Source organism: Manis javanica, chromosome 12, assembly GCF_040802235.1.
Source record: "Manis javanica isolate MJ-LG chromosome 12, MJ_LKY, whole genome shotgun sequence".
NCBI classification, from domain to species: Eukaryota; Metazoa; Chordata; class Mammalia; order Pholidota; family Manidae; genus Manis; species Manis javanica.
This window is the reverse complement of record NC_133167.1, coordinates 17475493-17503282: the sequence shown is the minus strand read 5'-3', so window position 1 is coordinate 17503282 and position 27790 is coordinate 17475493. Positions and strand designations below refer to the sequence as shown.

General features: G+C 50.3%; 2 protein-coding genes and 2 long non-coding RNA genes across 9 annotated transcripts in view; 2 read left to right on the top strand and 2 right to left on the bottom strand.

Moving 5' to 3' along the window:
* Positions 1–13030, top strand: part of PNKD (PNKD metallo-beta-lactamase domain containing) — a 56933-nt gene extending 43903 nt beyond the window's left edge. For both annotated transcript variants that reach the window (XM_037016013.2, XM_037016014.2), the window contains 8 exons: positions 6836–6951; positions 7090–7202; positions 7831–7889; positions 8513–8605; positions 8970–9133; positions 9825–9911; positions 10824–10939; positions 11163–13030. In XM_037016013.2, coding sequence (XP_036871908.2) covers positions 6836–6951; positions 7090–7202; positions 7831–7889; positions 8513–8605; positions 8970–9133; positions 9825–9911; positions 10824–10939; positions 11163–11336 — 922 coding nt within the window. In that variant the 3' untranslated portion in view covers positions 11337–13030. The remainder of the gene's footprint in view (positions 1–6835; positions 6952–7089; positions 7203–7830; positions 7890–8512; positions 8606–8969; positions 9134–9824; positions 9912–10823; positions 10940–11162) is intronic.
* On the bottom strand, positions 532–14751 carry LOC140844949 (uncharacterized). Its single transcript, XR_012123535.1, has 3 exons — positions 14181–14751; positions 5973–6136; positions 532–5730 (listed from the first exon to the last, which is right to left on the bottom strand). It is a non-coding gene; the product is annotated as an uncharacterized lncRNA (long non-coding RNA).
* Positions 14752–18250: 3499 nt separating this feature from the next.
* Positions 18251–24879, top strand: CATIP (ciliogenesis associated TTC17 interacting protein). Of its 4 annotated transcripts, none has more exons than XM_037016560.2 (10): positions 18251–18383; positions 18530–18622; positions 18972–19167; positions 19423–19478; positions 20142–20228; positions 20405–20572; positions 21611–21735; positions 22523–22595; positions 22899–22987; positions 23201–24876. In XM_037016560.2, the coding sequence occupies exons 2-10, from the start codon at positions 18590–18592 to the stop codon at positions 23634–23636; spliced, it is 1263 nt and encodes a 420-aa protein (XP_036872455.2). In that variant the 5' UTR covers positions 18251–18383; positions 18530–18589; the 3' UTR covers positions 23637–24876. The 4 variants fall into 4 exon arrangements, with proteins under 4 accessions (XP_036872455.2, XP_036872454.2, XP_036872456.2 ...); XM_037016559.2 differs by having other exon boundaries at positions 18967–19167; positions 23201–24874; XM_037016561.2 differs by having other exon boundaries at positions 18967–19167; positions 22523–22599; positions 23201–23560.
* On the bottom strand, positions 20886–23399 carry LOC118972034 (uncharacterized). 2 transcript variants are annotated; one of them, XR_005060827.2, is made up of 4 exons: positions 23231–23399; positions 22502–22616; positions 22271–22356; positions 20886–21795 (listed from the first exon to the last, which is right to left on the bottom strand). It is a non-coding gene; the product is annotated as an uncharacterized lncRNA (long non-coding RNA). The 2 variants fall into 2 exon arrangements; XR_012123534.1 differs by having other exon boundaries at positions 20886–22356.
* Positions 24880–27790: the final 2911 nt, after the last annotated feature.

Genomic DNA, 27790 nt, shown 5'->3' with positions numbered 1-27790 from the left:
TTCAGACTCAGATACCAGAGAAGCCACACTTCAGTTCAGCGAGGCGAAGAGTGAGACGTGGTGCTGGGCCCCGACCCGGCAGGAGGGCCCCTCGGGGCAGCTGCAGGGTCTCCCTAGCCCCGCCCTCCCTCAGCCCCTCCCCGCAGAGTGGTTTTCCTTTCACCCACCTGGGTCCCAAAGGACCAATTAGGAAACTTTCTTTTCTTTTTGGTGAGGTGATGGTGGGTAGTTTGGGGCCCAGAACTGCTGACTCAGAGTTCAGGGATAGGATGGCGAAAGAGGAAAAGGTTAGAATCTTCCTGTTTAACCAGCACCCCGGATCATTTTGGTGCAGGTGGCCCAAGGCCTAGATCCCAGCTTTCTGGCCATGCCTGGGAAGCCCACGGCTGAGAGTCTGAATCCCACGTGAGGTCCTGGGTGTCAGGGTCATCTTGTAAGTCATGTGAGCTTTCTGGGCTCAGCTGCTCTTTCAGGGCAGAGGAGCCCTTGGTTTTACAGAGAGGGAGTCTGCGGCCTGGGGCCTGAGTTCCAGCTTCATACCTCTGGCAACAGAAGAAAGGAAGCTGTAGGGCCCATTCCTGGGGCAGTGACCGGGCTGGGTGGGGGGCTCGGAGAGGAGGACAGATTCTTCCCAGGGACTCTTTCACCTTCACGTTTTCCTATTGAGGGTCTGTTGTTCCTTTTTTCCTAAATACCTTCTGCATCTGGCTTACGATGCTACCCATGGAACCATAAATCCAGGTTTAGGAATCACAGAGCCTAGATCTGAAAGAGATCTTCAGGATTTTCTGGTTCAGGGCATCTTATCCTGAGGCCTGCGGGGACTGTGACTCTCTGGATACATCAGCAAAACACTGCACAGTTAATGCGTTGGTCCAGGGAGAACATTAATGGGGTTCTCCAGATTCTCGAAGATGCCCGTGTCTCACAAGCTAAAACTGGTGCTTCAGATCCTGGGCTGCATATCTGCTCACTGCAACCACCCTGATGTATCACTTTCCTGAGCAAAGGCCCTCAGGGAGTTGGATCTGCCCCCAAATATATTCAGGCCCATTCATCTCGCCCTAGCCCCACTTCATTTGGGGTTTGGGGAGGAATTTAGGAGCTCAGAGCGTGGACTCTGGGGCTCAGGGAGTGATTGCTGTCCCCCTGCAATGCTGTGTGGTCCTGAGCAGATCTCTTCCCACCTTTCTGCTGCAGTGTCCTCATCTGTAACATGGAGGAAATAGTACCTGCCTCAGGGTGTCTGGGGGACTGCAGTAGGTGGTTGATGGGAGGCACTTAGCTCAGCGCAGCCTGGTGGAGTCTGAGCTGTGGGAAGGCCCTTGTTATTGAAGATGACCTGGTGTGAGGCTCTCTAACCTGTGTGGACAGAGCCAGGGCAGTGGGCCCATCTGCAGACACCCTGTTAGTACTCCCTTCAGCTCCTCCACTTCAGTGTCACAACCCCTCCTATGCCCTTGGGTCTAGGTGACCCACTTAGCAGAGCACCCTGCTTGGCCAGGTGTGTGGGTATAGCAGGTAGAGTGGAAGCAGGTGGGTGAGAAGGGACAGGGAGAGCACGGGCAGAGGTGGCTGTAGCTTGTGCCCCAGACCCCCACAGGGCTTCACTTCCCAGGGTCCACAGCCCAGCATGGGGCCAGTTGCATGGGGCTATAGAGTTGATGGTCCACTTCCTATACCAGGTCACTTTAATACCTTCATGTCGGGCCTGCCCCAGTGTTTCCTGGCCACTAAGCCAGCATTTCGTGAGTGCTAGTTCTGTGCTGTCTAGTGCTGGGTGCATCCAAATGGGGTACCAAGGAGCCATGAGGTGCAGGCTGGGTCACCAGCTGAGTCTGCCTGCCCCATGCATGGCACTGATTAGGCGTTGGAAGTTGATAAGACCCTGCCACCTAGGGGCTCAGCTCTTCGTGGGGAGCAGGGGGATGGGAGAGACTGGGCAGGGAAAGGTAGCTTTCTGCTGCGATAATCAGGGTTTGAACTGAGCCCTGACGGGTGCTGAGGATTCCAGTAAGTAGAGAACGCTTGGAGGGTATTCCAGGCCAGAGACCAGCAGGAGCCGAGGCAGAACTGCAGTTTTGAAATTTTAATGAGTTATTTCAGGCATGCAGATGAAGATAGATAATATAACAATTCCCCCACCTCCCCGCTTAAGAAAGAAAATATTACTGACACTGTGAAGCCCCTGTGCCCACCTCCCAGCCTACCTCCTCGCTGCTCCTGAGGGAATCTTGCTAACTGCATGCTGTCCCTTCTCTCAGCTGACTTTATTCTTTTACTACATCCCTCTGTATCCCTAAACAATATAAATGATGGTTTGGCATGCTTTGGCATTTCTAATAAGTATTGTCAGATTATCTCTTTTCCCTGCAGTATGTCTGTTAACAATGTATGTTTGAGCTTTGTGTGTGCTGAGACCTGGTGGTGTAGATCATTTGTTTTCCTGGCTATATAGTTTTTCATGATTGGAATATGTCACAGTTTATTTCTCCATTTTGCTGTTGATGGACATTTAGGGGTGTTCTGCTTGTGCACTTCTGGGAGTGCTGGGCCATACAGGGGGGAGGCAGCAGAGACCTGCCTCTGTCTGAGTTCGCAGAGCCTGACTGGTTGTGGGTCATGCTCCCATCAGCAATGGGAAGCCACTGAAGGCTTTTGAGCAGGAACAGGACTCAGTCAAAGGCTTTAGGATCTTAAATTTTTGACAGTGGTTTGCAGTTTGGATCAGAGGCAGACAGCTGAGTGAAGGAGGCTTTCATAAGGGCCTAGTTAAGACCTTCCCAGGACTGAATCCCAGAGATGGAATTGAATGGGGTTTTGGTCACATATACCAGAAAGGGGCTTAAATGAGCTCTCAAGCTGTGTAACTGGGAGGAGGGCATGGCCTTTCCCAGAGAAGCAGCAGGAAGAGGAGCTAACAAGCATGGTTTGGACCCTGGTGATTGTGACACAGCCAACCAGCAGACAGATGAAAGAGGAGCTGGAGCTCAGGGACCTGAGAGTCATGTGGAAGTCATTGTCAGGGAAAGCCCGGGCCGCCAGGTCCTCAGGCCCCTCCCTCCCTTCATGCCTCACATCTTCCTTCCTCTACTGTGCACAGTGATCAGACTCCAGGCCCACAAGTACCATCTTGTCCCATCTGCCGCCATGCACTCTGCTCCCCTTCACTGCGCCCTCCAGCGCAGCAGCCCAGCAAGCTCTTAAGAAGGGAAGTCCCAGCATGTGCTTCCTAGCTTAAAATCAGCCCGCAATTTCCACCCCCTCCCCATGGTCTGGCTCCCACCCAGCACCCTCCATCCCTGCAGCCCTGGCAGCTCCTGGAACATGCCCCACTCCTGCGTTGGTGCTGCACCACCCCGACAGCCTGCTGTGCTGCTCGCGCCCATCCTGCATCCCCAGCTTGAATGTCACCCTCTGAGAAGAGGCCTTCCCTGACTGCCCTGTCTGCCGGGAGACCAACTTCCCTCCCAGCTACTCTCATCCCTCACCAGCTACGGTTAACTGTCTGCTTGCTGACTGGTTTGTTTTCTCCTTTGGTGTGTGTTGGCTGCTCCTTCCATGACCCATCTGCCTTGTTCTCTGCTGTCTGCACCGGGCCCAGCATGTGCAGTTAATGTTTGCTGAGTAAGGCAAATGAAAGAGAGGGGCCTTGTTTACTGCAGCTCCTTAGTGCACAGTCCCTGCCCTTGTACATCATGACCTTCACTGGAGGAAAAGCACATATAAGCATCTAGGGAATGTCTGTCAGCCACTTCCAAATGTGGACAACCATGTTCTAGCAGCTGTAAGGGGTGTCTAGCAGAATTCAGGAAAGAAACAACAGTTGCTAAATACCTTGCTAAATACCTTCCACCCACCAGGCCTTCGACTGTACGTTAACATTTGCTATCTTAGTTTATGTCACTTAATCTTACACAGTCCTGCAGGGGTAAGCCGTGGTATCACCATTTTTCAGATGAGGAACCTTATCTGTGAGACCAATAACTTGCCTAAGGACAGAGCTAGTAGGGGCCAAGCCATGACCAGAACCCAGAGATTTCTGTTGCCAGAGCCCCTGCACTTTCCACAAGCTTAAGTAGGAAGAAATGAAGCAGGAACAGGACTCTGAGAATGGATGTCAGGCACAGAGGAAAGGTGATTTTATTTATTTTTATTTTTTATCTTTTCATTATGAAATAACTTCAGCCTTGCAAAAATAGTACACAGAATTCCCATATACGCCCCCTACCCAGGGCCCCCAAATGTTAGCATCTTTCGTAACCACAGAACAGTTAGCAACATCAGGAACTTAACATCTGTACAAATTATTGATTACTCTCCAGACCTTATTGAATTGTCCCACTAACATTCCTTTTCTGGTCTAGAATCCAATCCAGGATATTTAGGTTGTTCCAACCAATCCCCTCTCTCTTTGAGCATCTCTGTTATACTCTTTGTCATTTTAATAGCAGAGCTGGGAGATCGGCAGTGCCTGTCAGCTGCCTCCCTCTCTCCCTCTGGGGGCTTTGCGCTTGCCGCTGTCGGGTTCTTGGTGAACCTAACCCAGGTTCACCCCCGGCCTGATACCATACTTCTTGGAAATGTCACCTCCTCGAAGAGGCCTTTCTTGATGACTCTATTGAAACAGCAACTCCTGTCATCCTTCTCTGTTCTTTAGCCCTGTTTTATTTTGTCATATTCACTTGACGGTATGTTTATTGTCCTCTCTGTCCCACTAGAATATAAGCTGCAAGAGGGCTGTAGCTCTGCCTCCCTCACTGTGTACCCAGAGTGGGCTAATAGCAAAGGCCTCACTAAATATTGTTGAATGAGTCAAAGTATGAAGTGGCTGAAACTGATTTGACAATAAAACAGAAAGAGGGCCTGTGAAAAACGACATAAGAGTAGGTAAACGATGGCAAAACCCCTCCATAGTATGTCCAAATTTCCAATTAGTACAAGAGCGTGGGCACACAGAGCAAGGATCCAATGACTGAACTTCAGCTAAATCATTTCTACCAACCTGCTTGTTTTCCATCAGTGCAGACGAATCTCTAGCTCTTCCCCAAGGGGCCTGATGAGGGGCTCTGTCCCTGCCCAGTCCACACCAACATGGACACAGTAAATCCCTGTAAATATTTAGGGTCCATCACCTACCTTGTCTGTCTGTGATTCAATCACCCAGAATCCCTCCCAGATTTTCTAGCTGACTTGCTTTACCACCCTGAGTCCTCCAGCCTCCAGAAGTTTCCCTTCTGAGAGGCCAGAGCCTCTTGACTCTTTCCCATGCTGGTAGGACTGGTTATATAATTGTAGGGCCTGTTGTAAAATGGAATTCTGAACATTTTTGTTCAAAAAGCAGGAACAAAGTGCCATGGAAAATATTAAAATAAAAGTTTTGCCTTTGTGCTCATGGGGCAATCTCTTTTTTGACTTGAGATGTTTTTAATTTGCTAGTTAATGTCATTCTAAGTAAAGAAAAGTTAAAAATCTAAGTTGCACAAATTTTGCCATTTATTTTGTATTGTACAATGCCAGTTTTAAATGAAAAAATAACCTTTAACTCCTGTGTGGAATCACTGAAACTATGTAATTCAGATTTCTTACCTTGTACATGGATATATATTTTGTTCTGCCAGAACAGTGGAAATGCCACACAAAGTGAACTCAATTGCTTGTGTTTCCCTTCTTGACACTGCACATTCTACCAGCTCCCTCCGCCTTCAGCTTACTGACGAACAGGGAAGACTGGAAGGAAAGGACAAATTGGTCACCTTCTTCCCTTTCTTTCTGCGGCATCATTTGCCACATAAATGGTTGTATCACACATGTGCAAGTAAGAGAGGATGCAGGAGGATTCCTGGGTCGCTTGTGTTGCTTAGAACACCACTGCCTTCTTTATGCATTTGAAGCAAATTCTGGTTTGGAATGAAAGTGTAGCCTCTCAGGTCAGTCCACGCCCCCCCTTCCTTGGGGAGATTTACACTCACCTTGTACTCACTTTGAGTCTTGAATTCCCATGTGCAGCGGGTCCTCATGGGGCACTGAGAATGTGGTCTGTGCATGGGGCAGCAAGGAACGGAGCAGACATGCATTGTATCTCCTCTGCTGGTGTGCACATTCCATTGTCCCATCAGATTTCACCTATAAGACACTAGATTCAAAGGGAAAACCATTAAGAATTTCAAGATGGCAATAACAGAGCATTAAACCCATGTGGGGCCTCAGGTCACACACCTGTGAGCTGGCCCTGAGTGCTGGCATCCTGTATTTGGAAGACTCTGTCACTCACCAGTGCCCTCTGTTTCTTGTGCCATCTTTGCACTGTGTAGCCTGAGAAGGCCTGAAGTGGTGGCAGGGGGAGGGAGGGAGTGTGGTCAGCCCATCCAGCCTTACCTCTCCCTCCTCCACCAAACAGCCAAACAGAACTTTACAGTTTCCCCAGCTCTTTGCTGTCTCTGGGCCTTTATCTATTGTTTCCTTCACCCCAGTTGTTCTCAAAGTTGTGGGGCTTCTTAGAAATGCACATTCCCAGGCTCTGCCCCAGACCTGCTGAGTTTCAAATGCTGGGGATGGGGCGGAGGAATCTGGTTCAACAAGTCTCTGGCATGATTGTGCCAAGCACCAGTGTCTTCTGTAAATTCCTCAGTTCACATCGCCGCTGATGGGCTGTGAGCTCAGGGTGTGTCTATCTCATTCCCCCTCATGTCCTGAGCAGGGCAAGCAGTAGGTGCACATAAGTGGTAGAGTTGCACTGACTCAAGAGGTGGCCAGGGGAGTGGGGCCATGGGGCCTGCGCCTCGAGCAGGGGAGCAGAGGCAGCAGTGGGGCTGAGCACACATCCTGCCCACAGGTACAGCCTGTACACCCGCACCTGGCTCGGGTACCTCTTCTACCGCCAGCAGCTGCGCAGGGCTCGGAATCGCTACCCCAAGGGCCACTCCAGAACCCAGCCTCGCCTCTTCAATGGTGAGCTCTGGCTGTGCCAGGCCAGCAATGCCCCAAGCTCTGCCCCTCCCACCCACCCTGCCTACTCCCCATTATGTGTCCCCCAGCTACCGGGCTCCCTGCCTGGCACCCCGCCCACAGCCCGTCTCTGTCCCCTAGGAGTGAAGGTGCTTCCCATCCCCGTCCTCTCAGACAACTACAGCTACCTCGTCATTGATACCCAGGCCCGGCTGGCTGTGGCTGTGGACCCCTCAGACCCTCAGGCTGTACAGGTGAGGGGAGGGGAGGGACAGGGGTAACTGGGGTCACCATGGGGACTGGCAGCTTCCTGGTACTAGAGAGGGGCTGACCCTGGTCCCTCTGCCAATGGGATGTGTCCTTCCACATGCATTCACACAGATCCTGACATGCAAATACACACAGAGATCCCCACAACTGTTGCACTGGGGGGTCAGTGTCCAGGGCATGGCTGGAGGAAGGGGGGAGCTGTGGGGGAACTGGAGCCAGAGGGCAAGGGCTGCCAACCCAGGACCATGGTCTAGGGCATATCCTTCCATCTCACTCTGTGCCCCCCTTTCTTCTTTCCTCATTGCTGTCAGTATCTGGGTCACCCTCCCTCTCCCCCGTCTCTCATCTTTCTGTTTGAGCATGTGTCTGTGTGTCTGGTTCCCTCCAGGGGTCTCCCTCTCCACCTCCCCACCCTCTCCTGCACCTGTGCTGGGTCTCAGCTGTCCTGCTTTCTCCCCAGCCCGCCCTCTCCTCCCTGCCCCCGTCCTATCCTCTAGCCCCTCATCACTCCCGGGTCTCCTCTCTGCCCAGCACCCACGCCCCTGTCTCCCTCTACCTCGAGTCTCCCTCTGCACCCAACTTCCCAGCCTCAGTACATCCTCTCTCTCCCAGGCTTCCATTGAAAAGGAGGGCGTTACATTGGTTGCCATTCTCTGCACCCACAAGCACTGGTAAGGGGCTGGGATGGGGGGGCTGGGTGCAGAGGGTCTTCCCTGGCCAACCCTTGCCTCGGCTGGAAGAGGAAGGACAGGCTGGGCTGGGGGTCAGGAAGTCGGGATGGGTGGGCACCCACCTTTCTCTTGAAGTTCCAGGGCACCAGCAGAGGAGGGAAAGAGCTGGGCTCCTACTGCTCCCCTTCTCAGACTCCTAAAGCCCCAGAAAAATGCACGGCAAGCCTTCATCTTTCATTCCATGGGCATCCATGAGATGCCTGCTGTGCACTGGGCATGGACAAAGCTTGTGAGTTTTTCCCTCAAGGAGTTTATAACCCAACGAGGGAGACAACCCTGCATGAAGATGACAGACATTTAGGTGGCAATTGGCGTGCAGGTTGGGGAATCAGATCCACTTGGAGTAATTAGAGGCTAATGACCCCGGAGCTGAAAGATCAGTTGGCATTGACCAGGTGGGGGGGGGAGGCTGGCAGGTTGTGAGGACGACATGCCCAGCTCAGCTCAGTCCAGAGCCAGGGGCCCCGGGCTCCAAGGTCTGGAGAAGCCGTGGTGGAGAGGGAGGTGAGGAGGCCCAGTACAGTCGCCCCTCAAGGTCCCTGCCTGTCTCTGCGGTCTTACAGGGACCACAGTGGAGGGAACCGTGACCTCAGCAGGCGGCACCAGGACTGTCGGGTATACGGGAGCCCTCAGGACGGTATCCCCTACCTCACCCAGTAAGTCCCTGACCCCGGGGTGGGATGGCCCTTCCGTGGGCCCCTTCCCTCGCCCTCATCCTTTAGTCAAGTTCTTTCAGGAGTATCGGCAGTTGGATATTTGCTGATGCCCTTCCTGGCCCTTAGAGAGCAGTCATAGCCCGTCTGAAGACTGGCACTGCCCACCCCAGAACTGATCCAGCCACAGTCCCCAGAGAGGAAGAGGGGGGGTTTTGGGTCTGCCGCCCTGGGCACTGGGGTTCCTTCTGTCTCTGATGTGGAAGCCCCCCTCCTGCAAGTCACCCAGCCCCTTGGGCCTAGGGTGGAGCAACAATCAACAGTACAAGCTCTAGTACCTTCTCTTCCCTCCTGCCTCACTTCTCAGTCCCTTGTGTCATCAAGACGTGGTTAGTGTGGGACGACTTCAGATCCGGGCCCTGGCCACCCCTGGCCACACGCAAGGCCACCTGGTCTACCTGCTGGATGGCGAGCCCTACAGGGGTCCCTCCTGCCTCTTTTCAGGGGACCTGCTCTTCCTCTCTGGCTGTGGTGAGTTCCCCCAAAAGGGAAACAGGAACAGGGGTGCAGGAGGGAGGGAGAGAGGCCAGGGCAGAGGCCCAAGGACAGCTGCAGCCCCGGGCAGTCAGTCACTGAGACATTGATTTCAGCACAGATGTGGCCTCAGAAGTTACTGCCACCTGTGCTACCCAGATTTTTTAAAATATCTTCACGACTTCCACAGGGGATGGGCAGATGAGCCGATGCATGTAACTGAGTACTAGAAGGGCATTTGTTTCCACTGGGTGGAGCCTAGTTCTCTGACACAGGGACTGGCAAGACTAAGTTACAAAAAGTGGAGAACCCCTGAGTGACAGGGTGATCCTGGGGGTGGGGGAGGGCCACACGCCCTAGGGTGAGTGGAGTCCTGAACAGCAGCACAGGCACTGAAGGCAAGAGCGGCCCTACATGACTGCACTGGGTGCACGGGGCCTTAGAATACAGCCTGGAGGTTCTGCACCCCTCACCATCCACATGTCAATATATGCACTGCAGGCCTTCAAAGGGGCTTGGTTGAGGCGTTAACATTTGGAGGGAGTAGATGTCTAGGGGATGCACATGGGGTAAGGTTTTGGGCTGGTGGTGAGCCCCCACTGTCCAAGCTGGTCCCCACCCCTCTCTGGCACCATACATGCTGCTGTATTAGCCTTGTACCATGTAACATACACCCGACCCTCACCAGGACGGACCTTTGAGGGCACCGCAGAGACCATGCTGAGCTCACTGGACACTGTGCTGGGGCTGGAGGACGACACTCTGCTGTGGCCTGGTGAGGTGCCCCTCTCCCCAAGCCCCTTACTGCCCTAGAGTGCCACCAATCTGCTCCTGGCCCAGAGGTGCCACAACTCCACCTCCAGTGGCTCCTAGAAGCCAATTCTAGCAGTGGGGGCAGAGCTCCCTTCTTTTTGGAGTGCTGGCTCTGTAATGCCTCTACTACTCATGCCAATGCCCCTGCCAGCTGACCTCTTGGCAGGCTTGTAGGTCCCAGCCTATCCCAGAGGGCTGGGTTTTTATAACCAGGGTCTAGAACAGAAAATAGCCTTTGCTTGTGGGAGGAGAAGTCAGAAAATCCCTCTGAATGCATCCATATCCACACATGGCACATCCATCCATCCATCCCTATGCACTGACATTGAATATTCACACATACATATGTACACACATTATGTGTCCCTACATACATATGTATGTTGCACATCCATAGTTTCTAAAGCACATTCACTAATATCTCAGTTAATCCTCAGAACATATATTCATCCATTCCTTCATTCAACAGATACTTTATTGAGCAGCAAACACATCCAGGCTCTGTTCTAAGCCCTGGGGACAAATCTGTATTCTAGTGGCATTACTGTTTTCTCCACTTGCCGAATGAGAACACTGTGGCTGAGAGGTGCCGTGACCTGACTGAGGTCACACGCTGGGCAGAGGCAGGGTTGAGCTAGAGTGTAGGTCTCCTGGCTCCAGGTCTGCTGATTTCCACCTGAACTGCTCCTGCCTGTCCCATGGCTGACTTGGGTCCACATTTAGAGAAGCACTCTGTGAGGTTAGAGCTTTCCTGGAAGCGCTGCTCCCCACCCCGGTCGTGGGGTACCCACAGGCCCCAGGGCAGGGAGGACTTTCTCTGGATACACCACCGATCTCTCTATGCCCTGTGTCGTGGCCCCAACGACGGCCCTAGGTCACGAGTACGCAGAGGAGAACCTGGGCTTTGCAGGTGTGGTGGAGCCCGAGAACCCGGCCCGGGAGAGGAAGATGCAGTGGGTGCAGAGGCAGCGCATGGAGCGCAGGAGCACGGTGCGGGGCGTGGCGGTCTGGAGGGGCCCCGTGGGCGCTCCCCAGAGAAAATCCCTCTCTGCTGGGAGGGACCTCTTATCCCCCACCCACCACCCAAGCTCTGACCTGTTTGGTAAACAGGCTTTCGAGTGAGAACTTCTGGACTCGGGGCAGGGCGGGAGGCTTCCCCTCTTGGGTTTATTTTCAGTTCTTTCCATCAAGCCGGGTGCCTGTCATCCCACAGTGCCCGTCCACACTGGGAGAGGAGCGCTCCTACAACCCCTTCCTGAGGACCCACTGCCTGGCGCTGCAGGAGGCTCTGGGGCCAGGGCCAGGCCCCACTGAGGACGATGGCTCCTCCCGGGCCCAGCTCCTGGAGAAGCTCCGCCAGCTGAAGGACACGCACAAGAGCAAGTGACAGCCCCTGCCCCCAAGCCTACCCCCTGCAGTGGGGAGGCCACCTGTCACCCGCACCACACCACCCCTCCCATCACTACCACCACCACCTCCATCCGTGCCCATGGTGGGCATCATTCCCTGATGCTCTCCGGGGGAGAGGAGGGAGAGGAGGGACAAAGTGACAAGACCATGAGACCAGGAAGAAGGGGGCTGGTCAAAGGCTTGGTGACTCCATGGGTGAGGCTGAATTATCAAGGGTGACAGTCAAGGAGGGGCCTCGGGACATCTGCAGACCTAACTGGCAGGGTGCCCTCCTCCCTTCCCCTGCTCCTGCGATGGCAGTGGGAACATGGAGGCTGCCGTTAGCCCCTCTGTCAGGGGGCCTGCCTTTCTCTGCAGCCCCTGACCCCAGAGCAGCAGGAGCCGTGAACAGGCTGAGTCCATCTTCCCCCTCCCCCCATCCCTGAGTGGGAAAGAAGCTCAGTCCCCAGAGTGGCCTGAGGTGTGGTGCCTTGGAAAACTGGTCTCAGATGGGCAGCTGGGCTCTGGGTCACTGAGACACTGCCCCTCCCTGCCTCCACCACCGTGCTCCCATGAAGGCACTTTCCAAACAGACACATTTCTGAGAAAGAAGGAAGGGCTGGAAGGGTGGCTGTCTGAACAATCTCTGCTTCAGTGATTCCCCTGCAGCCTGGAGCAGGGAGGCTCCCGCTTGGCTAGGAGACCTTGACCTCTGGCTGAGGAGACCCTGCAGGCTGAGACTGCAGCCTGAGTCTCTAGGTCGCACACACGCTCCCTACACAGCGGGCCTGGTCCTGCCCACGGGCCTCTGCCCCTGTGGTTTTGTCACTGTGGCCCTTATTCTTAGGAACTGTTGCCTTCCTTAGCTAACTCTTCTTTTACTTATGAAGACATCCATCTGGCCCCTTGCAGTTTGCCAAGAACATTCCATGTCATTTCTCATTCGGTCCTTGGCCCCGTCCTGGCTGGGGGCAGGGGGTCTGTGCAGTCACCAGAAGTCTGGAAGCGGAGAGCTCTCACCTGAATGGCAGCTTCCACGACCCCAGGCCAGAGCCCTTCCCTCAGCTCAGCTTCCACTCTGGTCTCGGGTCCAGGTCCCTTGGGGCCACAGTGAGGACCCCTGTGGTCCTCAAGCAGGCATACCTTGGGTCAGCCAGGAGTCCTCTCTTCCCCTGGCTCTGCTCACCTCTGGTGGGCCCTGGAGAGGCCATCTGCCCTCGTTTCCCCCTCATCATTCCTGCCTCTGCCTCCCTCTCCAGCCACAGCCCCTGGTACCAACTCTAGCAATACCGCCAGAATAGTTAGAGTTCCCCAACCTCCAAAACATGTAGTTTCATGCCTCTGTGCCTTCGCTCATGCTGTTTCTTCAGACTGGAATGCCTTTCCCTGCTCCTACTGCCTTGTCTGCCTGGCAAACACCTATTCATCTCTCACAATCCCCCTCAAAGGCCCCTTCCTCCAGGAAGACAACGCCCATATCCCTCCCCTTCCAGGCTACCTCTGCTCTTTGTAAATGCTTCTCTCTGGCACTTACCACACTGTATTTTACTTGTTTACATGTTGTCTCCCCTTCTAGACTGTGAACCCTTCAGGGCATGGACTGTATCTTATGCATCTCTGTATTTCTGCGCCTAGCACGGTGCCTGGCACACAGTAGGCGCTCAATAAATGTTGAACGAATGAATGATCTAACCAAGGCTTGATCTCTCAGTGGCTTGTCTTTATTGCTGGATCTGTTTTCCTGTCTGGGTTACAAGTCCACTAACTTGGAGTTCCAGCTCTTCAAGAGCTTTGATCAGAAACAAAGTTGTAAATGTATCTTCCAAGGCTTGTGTGCATTTGTTCAGGGTTTTCTATTTGCTTATCTCAGGATTTTCCAAAGCTTGAGATGCCACAGGCAAGATGCTGTTACATGGTCACAGCCTAGCAGTGACCAGCACTCAAGGGCAAGGCCTTGGTGTGGCCTCTCTTTAGCACTAACTGTTTATGTGGAAAGGCCCACATTCCAGGTTGTCACCTTAGCTGGGCAACTATCTTGAGTTAAATTTTAACCACACTATTTCATTTTCATGGTATTTATCTTTGAGATCAATATTCTTGATAAGTGACACCTTTTTTCAGTTCAGGAAAATGATTAAAGATATTTGTTGAAATAGGAAAATAGGAAGTAAAAGTGACACTTGGCTGTGGTAGAACTCTTGAAGGTGACCCTGATGTGACTGGAGACTGTCAGGCACTGGCCTGGCTCCACATTTCCCTGGTCACAGCTCAGCCTCCCCCTTTAGGCACTCCTCACCTGAGCCAGGGACCTTGGCACTGACCACCGCTGTCCTGGATAAGGGCTGCGCCTGGGGAGGGAGCGGCATGGGGGAAGGGACCGTGGTCCTTGCCTTGCTGAGGAAGGGCAACTCCCTGTGCTGTCTGATTGTCATTGAGTCTCTGCTGTCTTGAATAGGCAAGCGCCAGGGCCAGGTCACTCCACCAGCTTTGAGGGGCACTTGGTAATGGTTCCTTAGGGGTGGTAAAGCATTTTCCCAAGGGCTTGAGTGATCATCCCCTGGGCCATCCATCCTAAATGATGGCACATGCTTCTAGAGCTGGCACTGACCAGAAACCACCATACTTCCTGCTCTTGGCTAGCAAGACAGCAGGGGTCATTGGTCTTAGCCACCTGGGTTTCCAGGCCCACCTCTGTCACTCAACTTCCAAGTGATCTTGGGCAAGTCAGTTCCCTCACCTCAATTTCTTCACTTGCCAATGGAGATGACAACCTTGAATGAGTCAGGACCTTGTCAGGGACAAATACTCAGCACTAAGGACCTTAAACCAAAGGAAAACTTACCAGCTTGTGAGACTGATTATGTCATTGTGACTTCAGGCATGGCTGGATCCAGGGATTCAAAGGGCATTCTCATCATTCAGCTCTGCTTTCTTCAGTATTAGGATCATTCTTTGTCAGCTCTTCTCCCTACAGTTCAAAGATCATTTCTGTAATTTCCACGTTCACAGACTACTAGTTCATCAAACCTAGAAGAACCTTCAGTAGTCCCAGGGATTGAGTCCCTCTGGTCCCAGCTTGAGCTCTGTGCCCAGCCCTGAACCCATCATAGGAGTTAGGAGAACAGGCCTCTGTGACTGGCCAAGTTAGGTCACATGACCACACATGGAAGGGCAGTGGTCATGTGAAGGGAACATGGTCCCCAGGAGATGAGGACAGACCAACTGAAACACACGTGCACTGAGAGTAGGGGAAGGGTCCCCTCTAAGGAATAAGGGCTCTGATACCAGAAATGATACAAGGCAGCAAAATCATAAACATTCACCAACAATCCCACTTACTGGAGTCTTACGAGAGTCAGATGAGAAAAGGCATATGGAGTCACTTTAGGAAATGCAACGTCAGACTTCTGGTACTATCATTAATCACAGAGAAGAAATGCAGGAATTCATATGGCCTCAAAGGTGTTTGAATAATATGCAGTTTTAAAAATAATCCACAAGCAGTTCATTTTATCCATTTTTTCACTGAATCACAAGCTGTCTCTCTTTGGATTTACAAAAGGAGAAAGGGAGGGGGGTGCTAGGTGGGCAGCCTCAGGCATTTCAGGGGACAGAGAACAAGAGGAAGTCGTAGATGTGAACATGAACAGCCACGTGTGGGGGGCTGGGCTTAGTCCTCCAAGGCCCTGGCCACAACTGGAGCCTTTGAAAGCAGATGGGAACCTAACCCTGAAGCACTAAACCCTACACCTTGAACAAAGGCAGGACAGGGTGGCACAAAGAGAGGACTAGGAGCTGGACAGATCTGGATACAAATATAGGATCTGCCTCTGACTGACCCAGGGTGACACCAGACAGGTGCCACATTCTAGACCTGCTAGGAGAACTGTATGAGATTCACAGGATGTTCTGAACTGCAGCCTCTCTTTCCTCTTACTGTTGTTAATCAACTTAGGGCTAGTCCATCAGGGACAGTAGGACAAAGTGATGATGAGCATGGACTCTGGAGCCAGCCCATCTGGGTTGGAGTCCACACTTCCCATTTAGTAACTGGGCAACCTTGGGCAAGTTACCTAACCTTCCTGTACGTCTATTTCTCATCTGTCCAGTGAAAATGATGCTAACACCACCTCAGAGGCTGGGTGAGGATTAAATGAGTTGATAACTGCCGACCTGGGCACATAGTGAGCCCTCTCTATGTTAGCGGTTGTTCAGTAGGTGCCCACCTGCGCAGCTTGTCCACATCATAGGCTCAGAGAGGCCAACCTGCCCAGCACAGCCACACGGACACTCCAGAGTCTTGCCACTGACCTATGGGGCCCTAAGGAGGGACAATAACAAGGGTCCTTAACAGATCTCTTCCAGAGGGTTAGAAAAATTGACAACAAAGTGGATGTTGACCCTTCTGTCAGTCACTTTGTCAGATTGTTTTGTCCCCTAGCAGCCAGCAGGAACAGCCAGCACCAGAGGGGAGAGAATAGGGAGGAAAGGGAGAGAGAAAGGAACATGGTGCCCAGGAGATGAGGTCAGGCAGGTGGGAGTCCTATGCAGCTAGAGGGGCCTGGCCAAGAAGAGGGGAGGTGGTGGGGGGAGAACTCCAAAGGGTAAAGGGCTGGGATACCCCTTATTAAAGAGTGACTAGACTATAATTCACTCTTTTAAAAAAAAACTTCGTTCTCATGATCAAAGGATTTTGTCAGACTTTATGTAATTCACATATGAAAGCAATAGGGCTTGCTTTTTTTTTAGATTTTACTTAAATCTTCTGTCTTTATTAGCAATTTTATTTAGATATAATTTACATAACACAAAAATTCACCTTTTAAAGTGTATCTGGCAGTGGTTTTTAGTATGTGCACAGTTTTGCGACCTTCACCACTATCAAATCTTAGAACAATTTCAGCATTCCAAAGAGAAACCCTGTGCCCATTTGACATCAGCCCCCACCTCTTGCCCCCACACTAGGCAACCACTGATCTACTTTTTGTCTCCGTAAATTTTCCTATTCTGGGCATCTCATAAGAATGGAATTACACAACATGTGGTCTTTTGTGACTGACTTCTTTCACGCAGCATGTTTTCAAGGTTCATCCATGTTGTAGCAGGTGTCAGTACTGCCCCCCTTTTATGGCTGAATAATATTCTGCTATGTATATATAAACCACATTTTGTTTATCCACTCATCAGTTGATGGGTTGTTTCCAGTTTTGGCCTATTATGAATAATGATGCTGTGAACATCTGTGTACACAATTTTATGTAGACAGATGTTTTCAGTTCTCTTGGGCACATAGCTAAGGGTGGAATTGCTAAGTCATATAGTAACTCCACATTTCACTTTTTGAGGAACTAACAAACTACTTGCCAAAGCAGTTGTAAGTTTTCTTAATGCCATTGATGGCCCGTGTGCAGAGAAAGACTTTTTCAGAATTCCCTTTGACTTTTAAAAAGTAATAATTTCTTAAAATGAAGATTTTAAAACATAAGCATTTAAAAACCTTTTTAAGTTCAACCATTCAGTTGTATTCTAATCATAAATTTAGCGAATGTAATAACACAGTTTAAGGAGACTTTGATTAATAATTGGTCCTCTTTTCAAAATTAAAACTGCTTTGGGCAGTGTATGCTGTATTTATTCATTCCATATATTTCCTTTATAAAAGTAATTGATGTTATATGTCAATGATACCTGAAAAAAGCTAGAAAAAAATTAAGTAAAATCAAAATAGTTCAGTTCTCTAAAAAATAAAAAAACTTAATAAAACAAATTAATTGACAAACAGGCTACCCAAGTACTTTTATTACAGTCTAATAACAGTAAACATATTAATATAGTAAAATTTAAGGTTTTTTGAAATGTTTTTGTTCTACTTACAATCCAATAAGTAAGAATTTAACTTCAAAGTGCAATCTAAATCAGCTATTTCAACAGCCCAATTTAAATCAGAATCTCAAGGCTTATATTTTAAGTGCCTTACTATGCCAAATTACTGAAAACATTTCAAGAACTTAAAATATTAAATATGCAGAACATAGCACCAAAAAATATTAATACTGTTATTAATATTAAGAATATTATTTGATTCTCTTAAGCGGTTCTACACATAATTCTATATCTTCCCAAAATTGATAAAAAATGACCCAATAAGAAGACATTTGAAGATTGCCACCTTCCCAAGTGATATGGAGGAGAGGACAACACCTAAATCCTTAAGTGACTGAAGTTTTACGTCAGGATTTCTCTTTTTTTGTGGCTCTATCAGACTCAGCCCTTTTTACAGCCACTGTCATGATGATTTCAACACTTCCAAGATCGGAATCAAAGAGCCCAGCTGCGGTTTGAGTCATATCATAATTCAATTTTCAAGTCTTTATCACTACCCATATTATGGTACCACTTGTTTGGATTCCATCTATCACTTACTGCTTTATTTTTCTCTGAATTCTCTCTGACTCCAGCCAAATTGCCTTGGGTTGAGTCCTGGCTCTGACAATTATTAGCTGTGTTACCTTGGAAAGACAGTTAACCTCTCCATGCCTCAGTTTTCTTAGCCATAAAGTGGAGGGAGAGAAGTACCTGCTCACAGGGTTAGTCTGAAGATTCAGTGAGATAATGTATGTGAAGCCCTTTAAGCACTGCCTTCTGCGGGAAGCCTGGCTGAAAGGTTCGCTGTGATTTGCATCACCATCACTGTTACTCATTAGGGCCACGAGGTGTAGCTGCTCACAAGGCATCTAATTGGTTTTCTGCATGGGAGGCTGTGTCAGGCTCAGGGCAGCAACTTCTGAGGTCATTCTAATGACCCATGTCAACCCCTTGCTTCTTAAGAATGTCAAATGCTCCCTCTCCAGGACAATACCTCACGAAGTGTGGGTTGAGCCCAGAACCCAAAGTCGCTACCATTTCTTCCAAGGTCTGGGTGTTCCCTGAAATGGGTTGATGGCCCTTTAAGAGGCGGTAGCTTACTTCCTGTTGCCATGGAGATGACCAGACACATACACACCGGCAGACCCAGGCAGCATGTCCTCTAAAGTTCAGTCCACAGGTGGGCTTCTGGGTCTGGAAAGGGGAGGGGTATTTTCCCCCTCACAGTCCACCCTGGGGTGGCTGTGGGAGATTCTGCCCTTGGGAGCCCTGCCCCATTCCTGTCTTCCCCAGAGTCCACCATCTCAGCCTTTCCTCACTCCATAGGCCCCAGAGCCAAGGACCACGGGCCCTCAGCCCAGGAGAGTCTGCCACCCCCAGTGGCCAATGCTGAAGCCATCCACTTCCTCAGCTCCCTCGGTGAGGAGGGGGTGGGGGGAGGGGGAGGAGGGCCCCGCATAAGTGGGAGAGGAGGGAGAGAGACAGAGAAGGCCCAGGCCTGGCCCTGCCTCTCTCCCTTGATTCTCCTGGGACACAGAAGGACGTGAGGCCTGCTTGTTGATATTCTTCAAGGGAAGACCCCAGGAACGTGGGGGCAAGGGTGTCTTCCCCTGCTGGCTGCTGTTGAGGCCAGTAGAGGGGAAACAGGGGCCACCAGGAGATGTGGAATGGGGGGAACTCTTCGGGCACTGGTGGCTGGGGGGTCAGAGAGCTGAGGCCCAGGAGCTGGGGCTTTACCTGTCTCCATGGGACCTTCACCCCAGAGCAGAATGAGCTGCAGACGCTGTTCTTCTCCGAGACTCTGACCGTGGTTACAGACACAGGGGAGCCTCAGGGAGAGCTGACCATTGAGGTGCAGAGAGGGAAATACAAAGACGAATGTGGTGTCATGTCGCATTGCCTCCTCGTGCACGCGTTTAGCCGCAGCTTTGTGGACAAAATGCTCTGTGGAAACTCCCTCCTCGGTAGAGTTCTGACACCCCCCTACCATTCTAGGGACCTTTGACTTTACCCTGGGACCAGCGTGAGGCAAAGAGGGTGTGGGGGAGGTGGGGGTGACTGGGAGGTTAATCAGTCACAGACTCAAGACAGGAGCACCATTTAGTTTTGTCCTATGGCCATACTATACCCGAGTCCTCCAGCCTGCACAGCCACCCTCCCTTCGTACAATCTCCAGCCCCGTCTCCCATGATGGCAGCATCCACCTCCCTCTGCCTCAGGCTATCTCTCCTCGAATTTGGAGATCAAGGAACAACAGAGTCAAGAGTTCATCAAGGTATCTCCTGGGGTACCAACCAGGTGAAAGAACAGAGACCTGGGAGGGAGAGAGGAAGAAGGAAGAGGGTCTCAGTGGACTGTCCCCGCAACTTGCCCCCGAGTTACCCCGCAATCCCCACCACACACAACTTGACGGCAAGCCATCTGGGGTACTGGAGGTCAACAACAAGTTGTTTCTGATGACCTTCTCCTACTGCACAAACTCTGCGTCCAACCCACCAGGGCACCCCTCCAGCCTGAGCCCAGAATCTCCCTGGGGGCCATGTGGGCTGGCCTTTCGCAAAGCCTGGTCTTCCCGAAGTCCTGTTACCTCCATCCTCCAAATTCTCCTGCTCTATGCCCTTCACACTCAGCCCCAGCTACTTCACTAACTTCTGGATTGTGACCTGTTTGGACATGGGTAATCACTCATGCCTAAGAACTTTTCTGCAGAAGCCATTCCTAACTTTTTAAATTGGTATTCTGACGTGCAACTACTTTTAACTCTAAACTGCACCATAATAGGATTTCTACCCTTGAGCTTTCTACATACAGAAGGTTTTCTATCCATATCTCCCCTCAATTTCTCATTTATAAAGGAGAAGGGACAAGGTGGCCTATGGGGGGTCCTATCTACAATCTGGTGAGTCCCTGATCCTCCCCTCCGTGCTCCGGCCCGCAGTTCCACATCCTCCCCATGGAGCGGAAGATAAGTTTGCTGAAGCAGGATGATCAGCTGGCCGTGACCAGAAGTGTCAAGGAGGGTGAGGTAGGGAAGAAAGCCAGGTGGTAGCCATACTCTACAGCCTCTGAAACCATGAGCAGGGGCCAGTTTGTGACAGGCCAGGAACCTGGACTGGGGACTCAGCAAGGACCATATGCCCAACACCCGGTTTGCTTGCCCTCCTTGGTTTGACATCGCTGACCCAGATTTGTCCTGAACAGGAAGTGAAGACCGAAGTGACGATTTTCCCCTGGCATTCAGTCACGGGCTTCATCTCCGAGGCTGCCAACCTGGTGTTGCTCAGAGTCATGGGCTGGCGGCAGATGGTGCCCAGCAATGCCCGCTTCCTGGCCTTGGACACAGAGGGCAAACTCTGCTATTCCACCTATGTGAGGGGTCTCCCTGGGCAGGGACTGGGCCAGGGGCAAACTAGAAGGGCGTGAAGGTGGCTGGTTGGGAGAAAAGACAGTCGTGCAGTAGAAGAGGGAGTGCGGTGGGTGGGGATAAAATCGGTCGTGATGAGAGGGCTTTCATGAGCAGGAGAAGATAGGCTGCATTGCTAGATCAGGTGTGCAGCAGATGGGATGAGAGGGGTGAGAAGGTGACGGAAGCAATGCTTTTGGCACATAGGAAAAATAAACATAGCAGAGGTCTGCTTTTAAAGACACAGTTTTTAACATCAGGAAATACAACATCTCCAACTACACACAGATATTCTTTTATTATGTCTCAACCCTGAAGGGTGTTTTTTGTTGTTTTATTATTTTTTTTTGGAGAAAATGTCATTATCAACATACCTAGGCTAGGACTTCTTGCAATATGTGATTTCAAAGCTGCACTACTGAACACACACTTTGGGCACAGATTTGACTGTAAATGACACAATACACAAATATGACAGAGTGATGTGTGTGACACATACAGGCCTATGCCAAGTTCCCCCATTTCATTTGAAGCACACATTCTGTGTTAGCACCTTTCTCCCGATGGCCGGCCACCAGACAGGAGTTTAATTACAACATGGCCCTCTGCCTGCAGCAGCGTGGGCCTGAGCGGCCACAAACCCCAACCTGTCACTCCTCAGTACCTGACACCTCCCCCAGACAGCCCAGCCCCCCAACCCTCTTCCCACTCACCCCTAACTGGTTGATCCTCATCCATGAAACAGAATCCACCAACTAGAAGCACATGGTTGTGTAGATGGGTTGGGGAGAGGTTGGGGCAGAAGAAGGGCAAACTTGGCTCCTTATGAGGGGCCCCCCAACTCAAATCTCGTGGCGCCCAAGGCTCTGGACATCCAAGGGTTGCTTATCACTGGTGAACAAGGAATGAAGGTGCAGGATGGAGAAAAGGACTGGGGGAGAATTTGGAGTGAGAACCTGGCGGACATTCACCTCACCTCCTTCCTCCATTTTGGTGGCTGCCAGGAAGGCCTAGGCTTCCAGACAATCCAGGTGGACCGTCAGCAGGTGAAAGTGTTCATTGTGGAGCAGACTGTTCACTCCACTGCGGGCATCCCCATGTCCTGTCAGTTCTTCCTGCTCTCTGATGGGTGAGCGCTCCTGATGGTGGGGCCCAGGGGGCAGTGTTGAGTAAAAGGAGACAGCGGTTGCTGGGGATACCACAAGGAAGAGCTGCTGTTGAGATCTGATGGCCCCTTGCTTTGTCCACCCCAATCACCCTTTCTTCATTGATTCACTCATTCTCCTGATCCTCCCAAACCACACCAAAGAATCCTAAAGGGCTGGGGAAGTCAACGCCAACTCCACAGGGCCTAAGGCTTAGCTAAAGCAGTTGCCACAGGTGTTGGGTGTAATGCTGCAAAACACCAAGGTTTGAACAATTGGACACTTGATAAAAATCAGTGGACTGGGAGAAGCACAGTGCCAAGCGGTCACCAGCAAAGCACAGGTACCAAATCATGAGAAAATCTGGGAGGGAGAGGAGAAGAATTTGTTGAAATTTCTGAAGAGCTATTGACATAATCATTACACTGGAAGAAAGGTAATCAGAACATTGTTGGTGCTCCTTATTTCATAACTTGTTGACTTGTTTCTACTTTGAGTGTCACACAGCAAGAGGCTCACAATTTTTTTAGTGCTTTCACCTCTAGGATCTCAGGCCGGCCCTAGAACATCCATATGCATCTCCAGGGGGATGAACAGCACCCAGTCTGAAAAACAGGAGCCATTATCTGGGCATCTAGAAACGAACAGACCCTGGAACTCAAAGACAAGTGGGGGGAGGCAGCAGTAAAGGGAGATCCCCAGGATGTCTCTCAAGGGAGTGGGCTGCTCTGGGAAGACCCCCAAACTCACAGCTTCTGTGTTGCACTCCAGACATCTGGCCAAGAGAGTCCAGGTGGGCTCCCGGGGGTACTGCATGGTCACCAAGATGCCCATCACGAGGGAGGTAGGTGAGTGAAGCCTCTGGCTGGTAAGAGAATGAGGGGGAGGTGAAGAAACCTGGGGTCTTCCAGGGTGCAGGGGCTGGACTGGGTGTGAGGTGGAAGCTTCAGATGGAGAAGCTCTGCCCTCCAGCCCCTGACCCAAGGATTATTTTGTGTAGAAGCCCCTGTAGCAACCCCACCCATGTGGGCAGAAAAACCCAGGGTTTACACAAGCCTGCAATTTTGAAGGGAGTTCTCGGGCACCCCTCTGCATCTGAGGAAGTTTCTGGGGTCGAGGTATGCAGCCTTCCTCCCTCCCCACTCAGATGAGAGAGAGCCTGGCCCGGTATTTGAGAAGAAGCCCCTGGTGTGGGAGGAGGACCTGGAACTCTACTCCAAGTTCGTGGACCGAAAGGTGAGGAGAGGCTGCAGCCAGCCTGGGGTCCCCAGTGCCCCTTGGCATAAATTCCCCCATTGGTGACTGCTCTTTGTGTCTGCTTGAAATACACACGCCTAGGAATGGGTGGTCCCAGCGTCCCTAAGCCCCCCTTGGAGCGAAGTGTGTGCGGAGGGATCCTGGGGCGCGGGGGTCCCGGTGGGCTCAGGCTCGTCTCCCCTCCCCCCCCAGGAGGAGCTCCGTCTCAGCCACGCGAACTACCTGCGGCACCACCCCGAGGCCCAAGCGCTCATCTCCGACTTCCTGCTCTTCCTGCTGCTGCGCCAGCCGGCCGACGTGCTCACCTTCGCCGCCGAGTACTTCGGTCCCTTCGCGCGGCGCCGCCCGCCGGCCCCCGCCTCGCTCTCCTCCCGCCGGCCCGGCCCCTTCCGCCCGCAGGAGCCGCGGCCCAGCCCCGGCGAGGGCTAGACGGCCACCCGGAGCGCCGGGCCGCGGGCGGGGACGGGGCAAGGCAGGGCTGGAACGCGGGCGCGACGCACCCTGGAGGCGCGCTGTCCGGGCTGCGGTTTTGATGGAAATAAACGGGGCCCTCCCGACTGCATCTGCTGTGGGAACCGGAACCTTCCTTGGCCAGACTCGTGTCTTAGCAAAGGACAGGAACCGTTAACAGCGTTTAGCGAGCGAATTTAAGCCTTTTTCTCTAGATGCTATTATTTTCAATATCCCTATTTTATAGATAGAAAATAGAGGCACAGAAAAGTGGAGAAACTTCTAGAGTCAGCACGTGGGAAGCCCGAGTCAAACCTGGAGGCTGAATTCTCTTAGTGATAAGTTAGTGGGGATGGACAGGATGGGCTTCTTAGCACTCAGAATCATTCTGGACCCCACAGAGCACGCAGCCCGCTCCCCGTCTCCCCCACCCCACAAAGAAAAAGAGCAGACAACATTTGGGGGTGCGGTCAAGATCACCACTGGCCTTGCTCATCACCTTGGAAGCTTCCCAAAACACCTGCCACCAGCTTACATTATCCACCTCCATCCTTCTGGTTTCCCGCTGACACACAGACTGCGAGCGGGGCCCCCAGTTAACCTGCTTCCTGAGGAAAAAAGGGTTAAGCAGGTAATCATCACCTCTTTTAGGCTCCTTGCTTAATGTCAGTCTGGCCAGTAGCTTATTTCTGCCCAATGCTGGCCATGGCTCAGTAGCAATATCAGGCAAGTTCCCCTGAGGCAGCTGGTGGGGGCACTGTGGGTGCAGGGCGTGCAGGCTCCATCCCTCCATCTATTCATTCATGAGACCTGCTAGGAGAGATTTAGGCACACTGGAGAAACTCTGCACCACAGTGGACAATATGAACCAACATCTGCAAGGCGGGGGAGGGGCTTCCATGATGCAGGAATCCAGCAAGGAAGGCTTCATGGAGAACTATCACTTGACTTGAACCTTAAAGAATGCTTCAAAATATATTTTATCGTCCCCTTCCCTTACCTCGAAAGAAATACATGTTCATTAGAGAAACATAGAGAAGGGAGATAAACCACAAGAAGAAAGTGAATTCACCTCAATTCCTCGACGTAGAGACAGCCGCCACTCTTAACATTTTGGCCAATAATCCTTTCTACTCTTTCTTCTATGCATAAAAGTGGTTGGTGTTTGTTCAGCATTTGCTCTGTCAAGCACTTTTTTAAAGACTGTTTGATCTAGTCTTTACAACTCCAAGAGACTTTAAATATTTTTTAACAAAAATGAAATAATACAACAATTAATGCTCATTAACTGGTAATTGCTTAGTTAACATTCTTGAAAAATTTCAAACATTATAGATGAAGCTGGAATCTCCCCAGATTCCCACCCCTCAATCTCCTTGTGTTTTGGAACTTGTTTCAAGTGTTGTAACTGAGTCTGTTTCATTTAACAATATATTTCGAAAATATTTCCATGTCATTACAGTCTTCTATTTTTGATGACTCTCCATAATATAATCAATCTCCCTCCTGCTACCTTTTCTTTTTTTTTTTTGTTAGTATAAACACCTTTGTAGCTAAATCTTTGCATATATCAACAATTATTTCCTTAAGGATACACTCCAAGAACTGTAATTGTTAATTGATAAGGACTTTGTTTGTTTGTTTGAACATATTGGCAAATTCTACATGTGTAGGATTATTATTAAGGATCAGATAACGCTTTTCAGGCAGAGAAAATAGGATTAGGAGTAGAACTAGGAAAGTATGATGTCTTCATGATCTAGAGCAGAGTTGGACAGCAGAACTTTTTGCAATGATGGGAATATTCTCTACCTGCAATGTCCAATATGGTAGATATTAGTCATATGTGGCCACTGAGTCCTAGAAAGGTGGTTAATGTGACTGAAGAACTGGAGTTCTGCATTAATTTTAACTTCAATTTTGCCACACGTGGTCAGTGGCTACCATATTGGACAACAACTGCTCTAGAGAGTAAGGACTTCAATTCAATCAGGCAATCAGCTTAACAAATGTTGGGTCCCTTCCACATACCAGGATTGTCCAGGGTACTGGGAGATCATTAGTGACAAGGCAAAGTCCATGTCCTCACTATGCTTAAAGGTAGCATGGGGAGATGGACAATAAACACAAAAGGCAATTTCATTTGTGAAATTTCAAAAATTTATGAAGAAAATAAAGCCAAGTTGTGGGTAGAAAGTGACTCAGGACTGTAAGCAATGGCCTTAAAGATGGCAGCTGAGAAGTGAAACAGAAACCACTTGCAAAATCCACATATAATATGAAAATATAGCAAATACAACTAATCCTGAAAGAGTGACAAGAAAGAAGACTGCAACAGACTTTCTACATCTGGGGAAAAGAGGATACATCATGGAAAAGGGTAAAGTAGCAAAGCTGAAATCTGGCAGGACCCTAGAACTCCCCTCACCACAGCTCACTGGGAGGAAGAGAAATGGAGCAGGGGTGGGGGTGGGTGGAGGCCTAGGACTGCTGAACACCCAGCCCTGGAGATCTCCTCTGGGAGCACAAACCTATATTACATGGTGCTCTGGAGATTAGTGGGATTGGAAAGCTAAAACAGGCAGAAGACTTAGAGATACTGAGATTCCAGCCACTTGTGGAGAACAGGTACCCACAACCGGCCACTCTGGGACAAAAGAAAGGCAGGCACTTTGAAAGACTTCCCAACAGTGAGAGGGCTGCTAAAGGGGCAAGGGTTACACAGAGCTTGCCTCTCAGGAGAAAGAACAAGTGGACAAGATTGTCCCAGTGCACTCATCCCAGCAGGTTAGGAACATTCAGGAGCTTCAGAAGCTCCAACCCCCTGGCTGGCAATGCAGTCCTGAGGCCCCCCACCACCATATCCAGCCTGCCACTCCTTCCTCCCTCCTGGCTGGCACCAGCTCAAAAAACTGCTGCCCTGCCATTGATTGCATCAGGCCAGCCAGAGGGTGGCCCCACCTACACCAGCTACAAGAGCATAGCATAGAGGCTCCTCCCTGCATGCTCAACCCACTTGCCCTGGCAGTGGAGGCTGACACTGCAGCTGGGAAGCAGGAAAGAGCTCTTTCCTCCCAGCAAGCATCAGCGCCACTTGCTTGCAACCCCCACCATCGCTCCAGGTACTGAGCAGCTCCAGAGAGCAGAGCTTCTGAGCACTAGAGGGTGCCACCTACACAAAGTTATTATTCCATATTATTCACAACAAATATGAAATGTCAAAAGAACCTGGTACAAACCAAAACCACAAACACCAGAAAGAGGGTCAAGTGAAACTGAAATTACCAATTTTCCTGATAAAGATTTCAAAATAGAAATCATGAACATGCTCACAGAGCTACAGAAAAACAGTCAAGACCTCAGGGAGGAATTCAAAAAGATAGAAACTTTGAAAAATACAGTATCCAAAAATGAAACATACAATGGAGGTATTTAAAAGCAGATTAGATGAGGTAGAGGAGATGGTAAATGAAATACAATTAGAGAACAGGAATACAAAGAAATTGAGACAAAGAGAGAAAAAAGGATCTCTAAGAATGAAAGAATATTAAGAGAACTGTGTGACCAATCCAAATGGAACAATATTCGCATTGTAGGGATACCAGAAGAAGAAAAGAGAGAAAAGGGGAAAGAAAGTGTCTTTGAGGAAATAATTTCTTAAAAATTCCCCAATCTGGGGAAGGAAAGAGTCGCTCAAGCCATAGATGTACACAGATCTCCCAACACAAGAGACCCAAGAAAGACAACACCAAGACATATAAAAATTAAAATGGCAAAGATCAAGGATAAGGAAGAATATTAAAAGCAGCCGGAAAGAGAAAAAAGATCACATACAAAGGAAAACCCATCAGGCTATCACCAGACTTCTCAGCAGAAACCTTACAGGTCAGAGGGAGTGGCATGATATATTTAATGCAATGAAACAGAAGTGCCTTGAACCAAGAATACTCTATCCGGAAAGATTATCATTTAAGTTTGAAGTAGGGATTAAACAATTTCAGATAAGCAAAACTTGAGGGAATTTACCTCCCACAAATCATCTCTACAGTGTATTTTGAAGCGACTGATCTACATGGAAGTGCTCCTAGGGCTAAATAGCCATCACCAGATAAAATAAAACCACAGTAAAGGAAGTAGACCAATTAATTACTAAGCAAAAGCAAAATTAAATCAATTACCCCCAAAGTCAGCCAAGGGATACACAAAGAGTACAGAATATGACACCTAATATATAAAGAATGGAGGAGGAAGAAAAAGAAGGGAGGAAAAAAGAACCCTTAGATTGTGCTTGAAATAGTGCACTAAGTGAGTTAAGTTAGACTGTTAGTTAGT

Excerpts from the sequence above, each read along its gene's own strand:
- CATIP (XM_037016559.2), top strand. The coding sequence starts at position 18,359 with ATGTCCTCTAAAGTTCAGTCCACAG. Across the intron at positions 18,384-18,529 it reads CTCTAAAGTTCAGTCCACAG|GCCCCAGAGCCAAGGACCAC; the intron begins GTGGGCTTCTGG and ends CTCACTCCATAG. Across the intron at positions 19,168-19,422 it reads CTGTGGAAACTCCCTCCTCG|GCTATCTCTCCTCGAATTTG; the intron begins GTAGAGTTCTGA and ends CCTCTGCCTCAG.